Source organism: Protopterus annectens, chromosome 7.part1, assembly GCF_019279795.1.
Source record: "Protopterus annectens isolate FY-2018-M chromosome 7.part1, PAN1.0, whole genome shotgun sequence".
In the NCBI taxonomy this organism is placed as follows: Eukaryota; Metazoa; Chordata; order Ceratodontiformes; family Protopteridae; genus Protopterus; species Protopterus annectens.
Window position 1 is genome coordinate 420,059,783 of NC_056740.1, and position 16,899 is coordinate 420,076,681.

General features: G+C 39.4%; 1 protein-coding gene across 1 annotated transcript in view; it reads right to left on the reverse strand.

The window, feature by feature from the left end:
* GLT8D1 (glycosyltransferase 8 domain containing 1) overlaps positions 1–16,899 on the reverse strand; it is a gene marked incomplete in the record, with an annotated part of 740,524 nt that overhangs the window by 377,725 nt on the left and 345,900 nt on the right. Inside the window, 1 exon segment of the mRNA XM_044078879.1 lies at positions 8,115–8,227. Coding sequence (XP_043934814.1) covers positions 8,115–8,227 — 113 coding nt within the window.

Sequence of the window (16,899 nt, forward strand, 5' to 3'; positions counted from 1 at the left end):
AACCCTCTCCTCCTACCACCCAACACTACAACCTGTGAGAGATGCACTTATATAGCCAAACTAGAAGCAAAGCTCTCTTAAACAAAGACTGGACTAGACAGTCAAGAGGAGAGAGTAAACACTTGCACCACACCACACTCATCACATAGTCCCTCAAAACCTACACCACCAAAACACACACATAGAAACACAAAACACACACCTACATTCACGGAGGCTCTCAAAAATCTGCTCAAGCAATAGAGACCTCCAAAGCAGAAACACAAGCAACCTCCACCCCCCCCAACACAATCCAAATGACACATAACCCACAAACTCAGTGTGCCACTCAACCACAGCCCACAAGGCATAAAAAGAAGTTATGTACTCACCATAACTTTCCATCGGAGTAGCTCTACTTCATGTCTACAACCTGTGGGATACCGGATCTGTATCGGATCTGAGCTGGCAGTTTCACTAGCATCTGCTCAGAGCTCCAAACACCTCCCCTTAACCATAATACACCTCCACTACCTTCCAACCCCCAGATCGAGTTTGCTGACCTTCATCCTGATAACCCAACCTGAAAAACACTTTATGACCTACAACTGCAGCCAACAGGTTGTACATACAATAAGGTCAGGGGGAAGGAGGGAGGGACGGTTGCAGACAAATGAAGTAGAACTACTCAGATGGAATGTTAAGTAGTTTACTTCATTTGGTCTTCAACCTGTGGGACAGAGTCCCCAGCTACTAAACTCCTGGGTGGCCCTCATGGAAGGATATTCCAGAGCATCACGGAACCAAAGGATGCTCTCTTTCTAGAAGTCAAATCCAATTTGTGGTGAGAAACAATCAGAACAGTTTCAAAGTCCACAAAATTGCTGTTCAGCACTGTTCAGCACTTTGAGCAATTCTTGATAAATTTTGCTGTCAGCAACAGTTTTGCATTTCTGAGATGCACTTTTTTGGTAGTCTTTTAAGCTTTCGGAGCATAACTGCAGCATTCGGAGCATAACTGCAGCACTCCGTGAACTACAAAATGTTTACCATGTATTATGTAATGTGAATTTTTTTTCAAATACCATGTATAGCTCACTGCAGTATCGGTTATTTTTTTCTTCACTGTTGTCAAACAAAATATTACTTCATAGGTTCACAGATATGTACTAGGTTAATGACTACGAAGGCCTTTATAAACCTAGCCGTACAACCCAATTGCGTCCCCATGTAACATGGGTGTTTATTTTGGAGGGGTCTGTTAGGAGGGTGCTAAAGGTTTACTGGGGTGTGGTATGCTAGAGGCCAACAGTAAACATTTTCTTTCAAAGACATGGGGGCCAGACCAGGGGTGAATATTTGATTTCCCATCCAATAGTCAAAGTTATGTCTGAACAGGGTTAGGGATGGACTCTGCATCACTTAGGTGGAGAACCTATTCCACAGCATGGGGATCCTTTTGAGACACATACCTGTCTCACTAGTACATTCTATTTATGCCACAAGTAATGTTCAAATCCTTGGATATTGTTTCTGGTGCCAGCAGATGGGCAAAAAAGGTCCATTAGGGCTGGATCTCAAAATGCCTTATATGCTAGGCATGCTTCTCAGTAACCTGTAGGAGGCAGAGTATACAGAGATAGGGTTTAAGGCAATCTGTATAGGTCAATGTGTTAATACCTGGGATTCTCTAGGTAAGGAACCCTATGGGCATTCCAACTGTCATATTTGCCTGGTCAGGTACATTTCGAAGGGGGTATTGTACTCAATGATGGGTCTGATAAGGGCTGTACTGGGTCAGGTCTTAGGGGTGTCTTATCAATGGAGTAATTAACCAGAGTGAACTTTTTCCCAAAAGGCATTACAATGCACTTCTTGACACTTAGTTTTAATGTATGGTCTTGGCAGCAGTCATTTGTCAGTGTTAGACCCTCTTGCAGGATGTTAGTGTCATGGGAGGAATCTATAACAGCTCTCAATTTGCAGTCATCTGCAAACTTGGTGAGCCAGAAGCCCTTGACATTAGCCTTGACCTCCAGCCTTGCAATAACCTTCCTCAATGTACCCAAGTCACTTCAAATAATCTCTCCTGTTGTAAGACAACTCTCCAACCTCCATTAATTCAAAGACTTGCTTTCTGCACCAAGACTTTACAACTGAGCTATAATACTTAATATTTTTAACACCTTTGCAGTCTTAGAAATGCACAGTACTTCTGTAAAGAATTCTTGTTTCTCGAAATCCTCATATTTTTCACCAGCACATCTAAGTTTAGCAACTACTGTATGATATTACCACTATTTCTGGTCAACTTCTGGACTACCTGAAAATTGTCCCCTGGGATCGGTGTTCTACCCAAGTTAAAAATTTAAACAAATGAAAAATAAACCACTGCTGTCATTCTCTTCCCATTCTAAATCAGTCATGTCAACCTGTAAAATAATGGGATTATTCATTTTATATACGAGATTACTCAATTTTACACAAAATACCTTCAATATTCTCAGTTAATGATCCCTTTACTGTCTACATCATATTTGCCTTAATTCTTCACATCTAACACTTTCATTAAATGAAATCTATAGCTATAAAAACTTCCATCCAATAATCTTCCTATATTTTCCCTGTTACTCTTGCATCAGTAAAGCCACGTATCCCTTAAATGGCCTCTGGAAATTGGCAGGGATTGGAATTAGGTGCTCACCAGCAGGGTAAAATTGGTTTTACCTGCATTGTTTCCATTACTCTGGCCAAACCTGTTATGCAATGTATCTGTAGCTGTACTGTATGGCTGTACATGTACGTGCTACAATAAAATTCAACTGGGATACTTTGGGAGACCAACTTTATACTCTGCCAGATCTGTTCAACAATCACCATGAAAGGGCAATTCCAGAGTAGAGAATCTCCACCCTCCTCCAGGTAGGTATTCAACTCAATCTAGATGGTCTGCTCTAACACTGCCAGATTTCTCAAATCATGGATGACTTGTGCATAAGCCAAAGCTCTAGAGCTCAGTGTACATTCCTCAACATTCTGCCTAAATATCCACTCTAAAATAATGCACTGCTGTCCGCAACTCTCCCCAAACTGCCCTAGAAAACTCCTTCAAGTAACAATATCAGAATCATGTATCAGTGTTCACCATTTGCAGCCATGTTCAAAGATTAAAGCAATATACGCTCCATATACTAAGTAAACCAAACCACACTCTCTGCAGACTGCATATCCGCAAGTCACAGAATAACAGAAACATATATATGTATATAAGGTTCTTAGGTCGGTACTAGGCTATCGGCCCTAGGGCCTATACAAGTCTAGCCATAAGAATTCCCTGGCTACTTCTTCCCATAGTATTTACTTCCCTGGACCCCTGTCTAGCAGGCCGACTGACGTGATCCCCAGGGTGAATTTCCTTTCTCCCATTCAATCATCAAGGTTTCTTTTGAAGAGGGCCAAAGAGGCTCTCTGCTTGACATGTATGGGCAGTTTATTCCAGAGTTGGGGAGTCTCTGGGTCAGGAACCTATCCCTCCAGCATGTTTTGTTCATTGTGATGAGAAGGTTTAGATCCCTGGAGTGTGCGTCTCTGGGTTTGACATGGCCTTGTATGTTAAGCAGAGATCACCTCCGAGTAGAGGATATGCCACAGAGTATAGGTGGAGTGTGTGTGTGTATATATATATATATATATATATATATATATATATATATATATATATATATATATATATATATATATACACACACACACACACACACACACACACACACCTCCAGATTTCTGCAAACAAACATTAAGTGCCATACGCTGAACATGAATATGGGAAGTTCAAAACTTAAGTCACACATCAGCAGTTAAAGAAAAAGGTGAATTTTTTCATCAGCCATGGTAACTGTCAGAACCTTCAATGAGAGCCCTATTAGCAAGAGACACACTTTCAACCTAGCAAGTTTATGGTGTAGAAGTAGAAGGCGGTTCATAAAAACTGTTGTGTGTTCAGACAACTGTTTATGGTTAGTCAAATGTCTGTGCAGCAAGAATATGTTAGCCAGTCGAACACAGCCAAGGTGAACTGGCATAATAAGCAAAAGGACAACTGACAGCAAAACCTATGCATTGCTGCCACATCTCCTTAAGGTGGACCAACCTTGGCAAATGGGGAAAAAGTGGTATGGAGGGCTTTATCCCTAAACCGAAAACTTTATTTTATTCATTTTGAAAATGAAAATCTTTTTTTTTTGTTTTCCAGTAAACATCTTTATTAAATGATTATGTATGGTATAGACAATTTTACATTTATATAAATGAAAAGCAAACATTGACACCACTTTAGTTCCAAACATTATACATCACTTGTAATCTATCCAGTCATTGTCAGTTAAGCATTATATGGCTCATTCAAATCCTGCCTCTTAAAACTTGTTCCTTCTCTGCATATATTGTTCCCACAATTCTCATTTTTTTCCTATGCAGTTTGCTCCATCCCTTTTCTAAAGATCCCAATTCCAGTTGATTTATCTCTGTTACTATATTTACTACTTCTAGTAAAGTTGGTCTAGACTTTGACTTCCATTTTCTTGCAATTGCTCTTTTGGCAGCCACAATAATTAGACTCCACAAGGCTTTACTATGTCTTGGCAATTCTGATTCTGTATCACAGCTCAAAAAAATCATCTCCCTGGCCAATCCACTCACCCAGCATTTCTGACAAAGCGGTTTGCAGGGAATCCCTAAAGTCGGCCAGCTCATTACACTCCCAAAAATATGTTCCCAGCCACCTTTTCTTGCCCGTCGCACCTCCAACATTTGCTAGTCACCTGAAGAAAAATTCTGTGGAGTCTACTTGGGGTATACAAATATCTATGTAAACACTTCCAGGCAAAGATCCTAACTCTCCTAGACTTTGCTGCATATTTGGGAGATAAACGTATATCCCCCATTGTCTCTTTGTGAATTGCTTAGCCAATCTCCATTCCCAATCCTTTTTAAGCTCCTTTGATTGATTCTTATAATCATGCAATGTTTTATATGCTCTACTAATTATTCCGTTATTAATGGCAGATTCTGTTCTAGATTCTATTAAAAACTCTACCAGTGTTAGTCTTTCATTTAGGACCCCCCTATTTCTTTCTCTTTGCCTATACTCGGATATCAATCCTGGATGGGGAAAGGCAGTCTCTAACCTGCAATTCCAAATAAATTTTTGGCCTCTTCCTATTCTATTACCTTTCCGTTTTTCATATGCCAGTTTTCTCCAATAATTTCCAGCCCCTCTTGCCTATTATCTGTATCCCTAACCACAGTCACCCCTATCGGCAGAATCTGTTTTCTCTATTCTCATGCTGGTTTAGTTCTTAAGAGTACTCCCTGCTATTTTATGAATATACTACTCTGCATGATTTCTGTTGTTGTCCTTAAGAGTCTGCATCCAAAATCCCAATCTATCCTTATTTCTTGAGCTTCCCCCGTATCATCATTTCTTTCCACTTTGAATTATAGTTTTCTGCTTGTGCTACGTACAAGTGTCTTAACTGGATTGCTCTACAATACCTCCCTCAAATTGGGTAATCCCAGTCTGCCTTGTTCTATTGGAAGAATCATCTTATCCCACTTGACCTTTGCTGTCTTTTCTTCCCAGATAAAACCCTTGAACTCTAACTGCTATCCACAGCCAGTTGGTAAAAATATGCCTGACCTGTGTATAAGACTAAAGGGACTAAAAGCATTTTAATTGCTTGTATCTTAGTATCCATATAACAAAGCTTCCAGTTTCTCAATTTTTGTATTATCTGCTGTTTAGTCTCTTCCCACACATCCTTAGCTGCCACAACAGAGTCATTTCTAATCCATAGTCCTAAATACTTTCTTTTATCATGTCCCCATAAACATGGAAATGGACATTTTTTTGGCCAATTTACCAGTTTATTAGTTTGACCATCTAACACAGACTCATTTCCAACTCCAGCACCTTGAATGTGAGCTCAGAAACAGGTTTGAGTAACTGGGCAAGTTTTTTTGTTCTTCAGTGGAATGAATGCTCAACAATAATAGCTCCCTGAAGTGAAGGCTACAGTATAAGGGAGATCCAAGTGAAAGTTAATATTTTTACACACTACGAAATGTAGCTGTGCAAGACTGCACTGTTAGGTTTTCACATTTTAGGTGGAGAAACAGTCAGTGCATATCCCAAATTCTGTCTTGACAATGAAAGAGGGTTCCCCGTCGTCTCCCATACAACACCATGAAGTGGACCCTAATCTGCCACTGACATACGTATTTGCTGTCTCTCAGTCACCAGCAAACAGCAGCCTCCACTACACCCCACCCCACTTTTTGCTTACTTTCCAGTCATTACAGCACCCAAATCCACTGGTAGGACTACTGGCTCCTCCTTCCACTTCCAGACTTTCTTCAACTCAGGGTCGCAGCCAGTATGCTTTTTAAGGACATCCTGGGGACCATGACAGTGACTGCTTCTGCCGATGGGGATTTTTTTTTTTTTTTTTTTTTTTTTTTTTTTTTTACTAAATAACCTATTCTCATTTCCCCCCACCTCACTTTCCCTGCATTCATCTATTACGTCTGAGGGCTACTCCCTTAATGGACCACACCCTCCTTCAGGGAGCTCCTAGACATAAGCATCCTGCCCTCTGGGACAGGCACATCTATCTCTCCCTGCTAGCACCTCAGAGGCTTGAGCTACTAATAGAATCTGGGTTGCCTTGGCTATAAGTTTGGACTTTATCTCTTGATGCCATGCCACAGCAAACAGCAGCCTTCACTGGCACTGTTGTGGGCAACACCATAGGAAGGGTGAGGTGGAAGAAAGGTTTTCCCCAGATGTCTAGATATTGGGAACACCACATGGCATGTACAACTTAAAAAACAGAGGAAGATTTGTTATTAAAAATTATGTATTTTAACTACAGCTTGCGACATGTCAAAACATTCTTTTCTTTCAAATGCAGCAATGAGTTTTTAGACTGCTACATACATTGTTAGTTAGAGGGTCCAGCAAATAAGTGCACTGCCTGGGGTGCCAGCCAAACTGCCTTGTTAAGAGTGTTAATAGGACTGATACTCTTGACATGTAACATTATTCTCAAGTGAATAAGTAAAGGAAAAGCATGACACATTTAGGAATGTGTATGTACGTGTGGTGTTCTGTAAAGTCTATGTGGCACTTGTCAAAATGCTCATCATATACCAAACGTTGATTTACTTGTTATGATAAATTGCGAGTCCAAGTCACCCTTTTCCTAGCGTGCTGACTTACAGAAATAGATCCCACAGTACTGCTACAAGCTTAGAGTACACATTTTTACAAAGAATTCACTCTTATTTTTCAAGTTCACCGCATTGCCAGGGAAAGTTCATTTGTAGCTATTCTCCAGAAGTGCACAGGATGACAGACTCTCATGGGAAAGAATTCGTTAATGAATGCTTTATTCCAACCCAACAAATTATCCTGAGTGGTGGCTCTCAGTCAAAAATAAACTGTTCTTAGTTACAAACTACAGCCAGGAGCTGGGAATTTTATAATCAAGTCCGAAACATGAGCAGCTGTTTATCTGCCGCACCACTTGCAGTACCCTGACCCTTCCTACATGAAGCTTCTCCAGCAACATTACTTGGAAGGGGCAGTCAATCAGAATTCACAGGGCAAAATAATGCACCTGAGACAAACACAGACACTCTCAAATTCACAATTATGGATGAGGAGAGGGGTCAAAATGGCACTGCCCCAACAGTGTGAACTACAATTCTGCAAGTAGTGTTACTAAAATTGTATAGGACCTATCAGAAGATCTAGGACAGGCAAACATCTCATATTTAATAAATAAAATGGAAAACAAAAATTAAGAAAACTGTACATGCAAAAATTAAGAACAGACATGGAAGTTGAAAGTTACCACCTTGCATATGCATCACTTATAGCTGTAGAAAAGTAATCCAATGGGTTTCAGACAATTCAAACACTGGGTTTCAGGAATTTCAGCATGCCTGTAAGTCTATATAAACAAACAGTTTAGCGGACAGCAGGGTGAGTAAAAATATCTGCACAATCAGACCATGTCGTGCTGCAGTAACAAACCTTCACTGCCATTAAACAATAATGCAGACATACACACCTGATTTCCTGCTCCGCGGACCACGATTTTAGAACTCACAGAGTCACAGTCTTCCGAGAAAGCAGCAGCATGACCTGGTTTTAGTGGAGTGTCATAAAGCCCATGGATATCCCCTAAAGGAATTGAAAACTGTAGTGGTTACATGCCATTATGTCTCTTGCTTAAAAAAAGTCATGGAAGAACAGGGTATCCCACAACGGTAGCTCTAACATTATATCATTTCCTCCAGTCTATGCAGCAATTAAACATCTGCACCACCTTAAACATAACTCTTCAACAAGTAGGACTTCAGAATATTTTTAAATGCATTACCATAAACAGTAAATGCAGAACAGAAAGATTACCCGCACTGACAGTAAAGTGATTCTGCATCAGGAACATGAAATATTGCTTAGAGACTACAGCTAGGTCAACCGGTCACCTGGACAGTGCACTCATCTGGTGCCCCCTCTTCATACCCCTCAACTTCTCTACATTTGGCTGAGCTCCAATTTTATTTCCTGAATCTTTGTCTGTTTCCCTGTTCTGCATTGATGTGAAACAGCTCTTTTTCATTTGTTTGATTTAAGTTAAGAACCAATGGTATGAGATTTCTGGAACTTGACATGCTCAAAACAGACCCAGTAGTAGGGAAGCACTCTAGCACTGCATGGTATTGGAAAACAGTACCACGCAGTGCCAACAAAGTTGCTGACCGTCATTTATAGTGGATCTGTTAAGTGTCTGGACTTTACACTGCATTCGGGGAGAGTGTGTGTGTGTGTGTGTGTGTGTGTGTGTGTGTGTGTGTGTGTGTGTGTGTTCAGACAGAAGACATTGTTCTGCCTCTCAGCTGTCCCTTATTTTGCAGAATGTCCCTGATTTATGAATGACAGAGCAAAAATAAGCCACAAATGTTCACTTTCTGGTAAATCTGTGATGACATGTTGGTAATCAAGAGTTTCATACTTCATATTGTTCAGAATACACAAGCTGATGAAGCACCTATTGTTCTATTATATTTTAAGAAAATGAGAGGAATATTTAAAGAGTGTTGCTTCTTTGCACCTTTGTCCCCTTATTATTTTTGGCTTTGTCTGGAATTCTTAACTAAATATATTGAGCAGTATTTCGGTATGTTCCTCATAACTTGCAGTTTTCTGGCACTTTGTTGTTGGTTGCAGCCATTAAATGACACACATGCATGCAAGTAGTTTCAAGCATCATATCTTTCAGAAAATGTTTGCTAATGGCTGCAAAGCTGGTTATTCTAGCAACTTTCCAAGTATATGAGAATATTTAAAATCAGTTTGGGTCTTTGTTAAGAGATTTTTTTAATGTTTTTATTAACATCACACATTGCATAGTGAAATGAGCATACACCCAACTATAAAAGACAAACAAATTTCTTTTTTTCCCTTTGTACACATTATACAATTTTTGTCTTGACAATTATTCAGTTTAACATTACATAGACTGCTGAAGTCCTTCCTTTCCTGAAATATCACTCATCCTGACCATTATTCTGTTCATACTGTTTCCAAACAGTCCACCTATTTCTATGTACTGTACCTCCTTCCATCTTCTAAAATGTAACTCCAATTTTTTTGTATCCTTTACAACATTCAACAATTGCTACATTTGGTTTTAGTGCCCATTTCCTAGTAATTGCTTTTTTGGCAGCCAACAGTATTAAACTTAGAAAGGCGTCACTGTGTCTACGCAATTCAGTTTTTACACCCAGGTCAAAAGAATAATTTCCTTAGTTAAAATAATTTGCCTCCTCATAATTTTTGACAAAGATCCTGTAAGAAATTTCTAAGATCTAGCAACTCATTACATTCCCAAAAAACATCTTCCTATCTACCAGTGGAAAAATCCTCTAAAGTCTAACTGGGGTATAAAATACACAGTTCAAATACCAAAAGGTACCAGCAAAGTCAGTAATAAATCCAAACTGGTACCGAAGGTGAAACAATAAAGCCACAGATGGAGGTAATAAAAAACACAGTTTTAATGCAAACCAAAATACCAGGATATAAAAAACAGAAACAGTACACATTAACATCCTGCGGTTACATTTTCGTTTAAACACTTCTTCAGATGTGGGCACACGTTAAACTAAAACAGTTTTATACACCAAACTTGATGACAGCATAAAGTCAATTAACCAATAAATTTATTAAAACTGTTAAACCTGCTTCCTCAAAATGTATATTAAATCCAAGACTCACTAACTACATCATTAAAATCACAAAAAAAAATAACTACTTTTATTTTATACTTGATCAACAAATTATTAAAAAATATATCGGGGGGGGGGGTATAAAATACCTACTCAAAATGTCCATGCAAAAATTGCAAAACATCTGTATTTTTGAATATTCGTGAGCCATGTAACTACCCTTCTGTTGTTTCTTTGTACATTGTCTTTCCATTCATATTTCCCAGTCTTTTCTAACCTCTTCTGATTGATTCTTACAGTTATTGTGCATTATTATTATTTTATATGCCCTACTAATTATGTGTTTTACAGCAACGTCTGCTCTAGACTACACTATAAATTCAACCACAAGTCTTTCATTTAACACTCCCCTATCCCTTTTTCTATGCTTACACTTTATCAATCCCTGGTAAGGAAGGCAGTCTCCAACCAGCAGTCTGAAGTTCTGCTTGGCTTCATCCCACTCTAACTTTTCCCTCTACTTATTTGCTATGAATACCTTGGTTCCTTTGCTATTTTTTTGCCAATAAATTCCAGGTCACTTATGCATATGTGCCCCTACTTAGTGTCATCCCTATTGGTAAAATCTTTTTCCTCAATTCCCATACTGACTTAGTTCTCAAAATATTTTTCTGCTTTTTACAGATAATATTCCGTATGGTTGTTACTGTTCTTAAGTGTCCGCATCTAAAAACCTGCTCTCCCCATATTTTGTAAACGCCTTCCTTTTCAACATAATTTCTATTTTGATTTGTAGTCTTCTACTTGCGCTATGTATACAAGCCATAACTATGTAGCTCTGAAGTTACCTCTTCAAATCTGGTAATCATAAACCAGCTTGTTCTGTGGGGAACAACATATCCCACTTAAATCTTGCTTTCTTATGGTTCTCAGCCTTTTCCTCTGGTTGATGAAACACACGCCAGACCTGTACACAATACTAAAAGAAGAGTTTCACTGCTTATACCTTACTATCCATATCAATCAACAACTTCTAACATTTGGCAGGTAATGCTGGACATCTCTTCAACCTCTGGCCTGAATGACTATTTCTATACTTCCGGTCTTGAAAATGAAGTCTGCTAAATGTATTTGTTTATTTATTTATTACATTTGTTAACCTGGTAGTGTCCGACTGGGCCAGGGGCCTGTTTTCAGTGGAGGCCCAGGGAGAAAAGCCTCACAAGCTGCAACAAAGCTTACAATAATTATAATTAATATAATACAATAGACAGTATAGAATACAAACAATAGTACACGAGTATACAGAGCCTGTAAGCTTATACAGCAATACTAAATTACAAAGACAGTGAATAAATAAAATCAGAGACAGTATGTATATCTATAACCGTGTTGAAAAGGCATGGAGTTAGTTACTATGCACAAAAAGTCTGGAATAAAAAAAATCTTTCCATCAGATTAAAAGCAGTGCAAGCTGTTATGAGACAGCAGAGTTAGAGAAGAGATGGAGGGAGTATAGTTGAAGGTAAAGTAGGCTAACATATGGAAGGTAGAAGAATTAGCCTGGTGAATGACAGGGGCAAAGCCAGTGTTTGGCTAGATAATTTTTTAAGAGTTGTTTGAACTCGTGGTGGTGAGGATTTTGTGTGATGGACTGTGTTCCACAATTTGGATAGCTTGTGGGAGTAAAGGGAGTCACCATGGTAGTTTTGGGAGCGGGATACTTTTACCATTAGCTTTTTGGAGGATCTGAGGGACTGGGTAAAGGTACTAGGCTGGATAAGGTTAGAGAGAGCAGGGAAGTTACTGGGTTGGTAGATTATTTTGTGGGCCATGGTCATTTGATTGTGTGATAAAGGATTAGGGAGTTCTAGCCAGTTGAGCTGGGAGAGGGCAGTGCAGTGGTGAGTCTTGTATGTCTGATTAGTAGCAAACTTGGTGATTTTGTTGTAGCAGGATTCAAGGTTACTGAGCTCAGACTTGCATAGGTTTATGAATATTTGAGATCTGTACAGGAGGTTTGAAAGCAGGTGTGACCGAGCAGGGTATGGTTTAGCCCTACAGAGGGTGCCAAGTTTGGCATGAACTTTCTTGATGGTCAAAGAGATATGCTTGTCAAGTTTTAGGTTCTTATCTATTGCGACACCTAGCAGTTTAGCTTGGCTAGTGAGCTGTATTATGGTTCCATTTGAGGACAAGATTGTGAGAGGGAACTGTCCAGGTTTGGATAATTTGTTTCTGAAGGCAATAATCTTAAGTTTTGTTTGGGTTAAGTATGACTTTATGTGATGAGAGGTATTCCTCTATGTCCTGAAAGGAAGACTGCATTTTATTTGAAGTGATTGTGGTGAGGGGGCTGAGCATATAAGTGTGGAGTCATCAGCATACTGGAAAATGTGAGCCAGTTAAGTTGCTGAATTGAGATTGTTAGTAAATATGGTAAAGAGGAGGGGGATAATAATGGAGCCTTGGGGTAGGCAGACTGAGATGGGGAGTAGGGGGGAAGAGACTGTTAGCCTATTTAGTTGCTTGCTGACAGTTGGAAAGGTAACTGTGGAACCAGGTTAGGGGTTCAATAGTGAGGCCATAAGATGACAAGTTTGTCTAGAAGTAGTTGGTGAGAAACAGTGTCAAAGGCTTTAGACATATCGAGAAAGACAGAAGAGACAGCGTGACCTTTGTTTATGAGATTATGAATGGTACTGGTGAAAGATATTAGAGCTGTGCTAGTACTATGTTTAGGTCGAAAGCCGTGCTGAGAGCTAGACAGCAGGTTGAGACTAAGGTGGTGTAGGAGTTGTTTGTGGATGCATTTTTCTAATATTTTTGTGAGGTAGGAGAGGATGGCTATGGGATGGTAGTTGGTTAGCTCCTTGGAGGGTCCGCCTTTGTGGAGGAGAATGATTGGAGATACTTTCCAGAGAGGAGGGATGTACTGTACTGTAATGGAATTATTAATCACGATAGAAATTGGGTAGGCAACAGAAGGTGCTGAAATCTTTAGAAATTCATTAGGAAGTTGGTCAGCTGCGAGACAACAGGGTTTTAGCTTGGTGAGGATTTTTTTTTATGTAGGTGGTTTGAATGGTATTAAAGGTGAGGAGGTTGGGGTAGGAGTGGGAATGAGTGGGTGGGTGTTCTGGGTACCTAGTAGGGTGGTTATGGATTTAATAAAGTGGGAGTTGAACTGGGTAGCTACAGGGTCAGTGTTGTTAGAAGACACAGAGGCAGGGGTAGAGGTAGGGCTGGGGCTAAGGAGATAGTTAATGCTTTTCCAGAATTTTTGAGGGTTGTTCAGGTATTTTTGTTGACTGGCTAGGAAGTAGGTTTGTTTGTCCTTTTTGATTTGTTTCTTAGCTAAGTTATGAAGCTGTTGATATGCTAAGAGGTTGGCAGAATCTTTAGTAGTCAAGTATGCTGTCCATGCCCCATCTCTATGTGTGTATGCGTTTTCTGTAAAGAAAGGTAGGGGAGGTCACTAAGGGAGTCTGGCAAGCATCCTACAAGGTAGTGTAGGTTGGGCCTGTTAGTCAGAATCCAATCTAGGGTTGACTGCTTATTAGAATGTTTGTATGTGCGAGTTGGACAGGTAATGGTTTGAGCAAAGTTGAAAAGGTTTATGTAATTTAAGGGAGTACTAGATGTGCAGGAGTGCCAGTCAAGATTGAAGTCACCAAGAATTACAGTTTCTTGGCGGAAACTGGTAGATGCCCAGGGCAACAGATTTTCAATCGTAGAAAGGCTGTTGCCTGGAGGGAGATTGGTGGTGATTGATTCTGAGGCGAGTTGTTAGGATTTCAGAGTTGGGTACGTACAGTTAAGTAGTTCAACTTTGAGGGTGTCTTTAAACATAATGGCAATTCCACCACCTCTTTGTCTAATCTGTCCTGTCTAATGATGTTATATCTGAAAGTGCTAACTTCATTATCTTTAACGTGTGGTTTTAACTAGGTTTCTGTTACTACGGCTATGTCAGGTGAGTAGGTGTGTAGGGTTGTATGGAATTCTGTAATTTTATTTACGAGGCTGCGCAGATTGAAATTGGTAAAAATTAGGTCTATGGAAGAGGTTTTTGGGAGAGGGGGTTAGGAGCGAGTGTGAGGTAGATTGGATAGGATGAAATTGAGAGTACTGGGTGGCAGTGTGTGGGCAGGGAGCTAAGTTACTCTTTTGACCTGGGTTAGGATGGATGTCAGATTGGAGTTTAACTTGTGTCAAGGAGTGTAGTACGAGATTTCTTAGTTTGTTAACTAACTTAGTATATCTAGTAGTATTGGGTTTGGGCTGGTGTGTTTGAAGGGTGTGAGGAGAAGTTGTGGACTGATGGCAATGTGAGTGCAAGACTGACAGCGATGGGAAGGCAGTGACAGAGTAGGAGAGCGGTAGTGTTTGGTATGGTAAATATGGAGAGAAGTTGAATTGTAGGTAGAGTAGAGAAAGTACATCAGGATGGTGCAGGGTGAGTTATGGAGTAATAGGGATGCATGACTAGTAGATATGTTGCAGAGTTGAGGTAAAGGGTGGGGAAGGGAGGGCAAGAGTCAGTTTAAAGGTGTAAGGATGTGAATAAGCAGTGCAGTGGGTGGAGAAAGGGGAGGAGGAATAGAGGAGTTTTTTTGCTGGATGGGGATAGGTAGAGGGAATAGTGGTGTGGTTTGGATAGGTGTGTGTGTGTGTGTGTGTGTGTGTGTGTGTGTGTGTGTGTGTGTGTGTGTGTGTGTGTGTGTGTGTGTGTGTGTATGTATATATATATATATAAAAAATTAAAGTGGGGGTGGGTGGGAATGGGGATAGGGTAGAGAAATGAGCCTGAGTGGAACGAGGGCAAATGGAGCAGGTTGAAACGATATCCACTGCAACAGAAGAAGAAAGAAATAATCACCTAGAGTGAGAAGGTAAACTACAGCAGGGAGTAGACCCTGTTGTAAGTAGAATGGAACAAGAGATGAATGGGGGGAGGAAGGGAAAACAACAGAGAATATTCAGAGGAGGAGAAAAGAGAGGGTAAAGAATGTAAAGGTAATAGTTAAGAGAGGAGTCTATAAAGCTATAAATTGTGACAGGAGAGACCTCCTTGGTTTTATGCAACATTTGTTTCTCTCTTTCTCATCTTTTCACCACTTACTATTTATTATTTTTTACTATACCAATATTTAAAATGTTACATTTGAATAAAATAAATATAGCACCCTAATATTTCTATATTGACTGATTGTGAGGAGTGATTTTATTTTTACTAATTGTACAATTAAATGGATGTGGAATTTTCATTGGCTACTGGAATGTACTTAAGACAAATGGTTGTGTTCAGTATTCTGATGAAGTCCTAAGTATTAGGATAAAAGTGCTCAATAAATACTTTTTATGATCCTCTTTTGGATGAAACTTCATTTTTATCATACTGGTAAAGCTATTTGAGTTTGCAGAGAATACACGGACCTGTTCCTTTGTTATTAGCTTCTGATTTCTCCCTGTTTGTATAATCTTTTGTTTAATCTGTTCCATACTCCCTTAGCTAACATCTAGATACTTCATCTTATGTCCCCATAAATACGGGTATTACTGAACCAATTCATATGTGGGAACTTACCTTCATTTATATCCTGAAAAAACTGAAACTGTTTCAAAATGTTCCCAACAATGAAATACCCTTATATAGATTTATCAAATACCAAATAATATCTATAAATATGGTTATTTTTTCTTGAATATCATACTAGTACTAAATCCCTGAATTTGCAAGTCCTCTATTTTCTTTGCCAATGGCTCCAAGTGTAAAGCAAAACAAAGTAGAAAGAGGACATGCCACGTTCCTCTATCAAACCCACATTGTGAGTACGGAACTCTCCCACCTCGATTCTCACCTCTACTCCTTCATATATCTTCTTAATTAACCCCATTCACTCTATCAGAACAAGCAAATGCTGTCATAGCCCTACTTATAAAATCTGAGCCAACTTTACTGAATGCTTTTTCTGCATCAAGACCCACTACCACAACAGGGTCTTATAGGACTCTGCTTCTCTTTAGATCATAAGTCTGTTAATATTGCCAAATGTTTGTTGCCCCTACACAAAACCACACTGATCTATATCTATCAGTTTTGGCAGCACTTAAGCTATTCACTTATCTAGTACAGTCATAACCTGAACCCTCTGTCCCACACACCTCATTAAACTTACTTCACTATATTCTTCTTTCAACTCAATATATCTGTATCTCTTTACAGCCATTCTAGTATAGTTTACAATCTACTCTCCTCTCTTAAAATTCAGTAGCCAAGCAACTCCTTACCACCTTTCATCTGTACCTTTAAACTGCTCCTTGCATCCCTCTTACCCCACCTACAGCAGCCACATCACTCACCTATGAATGGTGTACACCTAGTAACGAATGGTAATAATGTACACTGTACTGTAGCCAATATTCTTATTTGCTGTTGATTGTTAACCCATACCTCTCTCTCTCTAGTTGCTCATTAAGGTATATAGCCATATTTGTAACATGTACAATGCAAATAACATATTTATGTACTGTAATAGCTCTACTTAGCTGCTCTTAATATTAAGGGTATTTTATTTCTTTTCACACTTAGTTTTAACATTAGGACTACCAACTCTT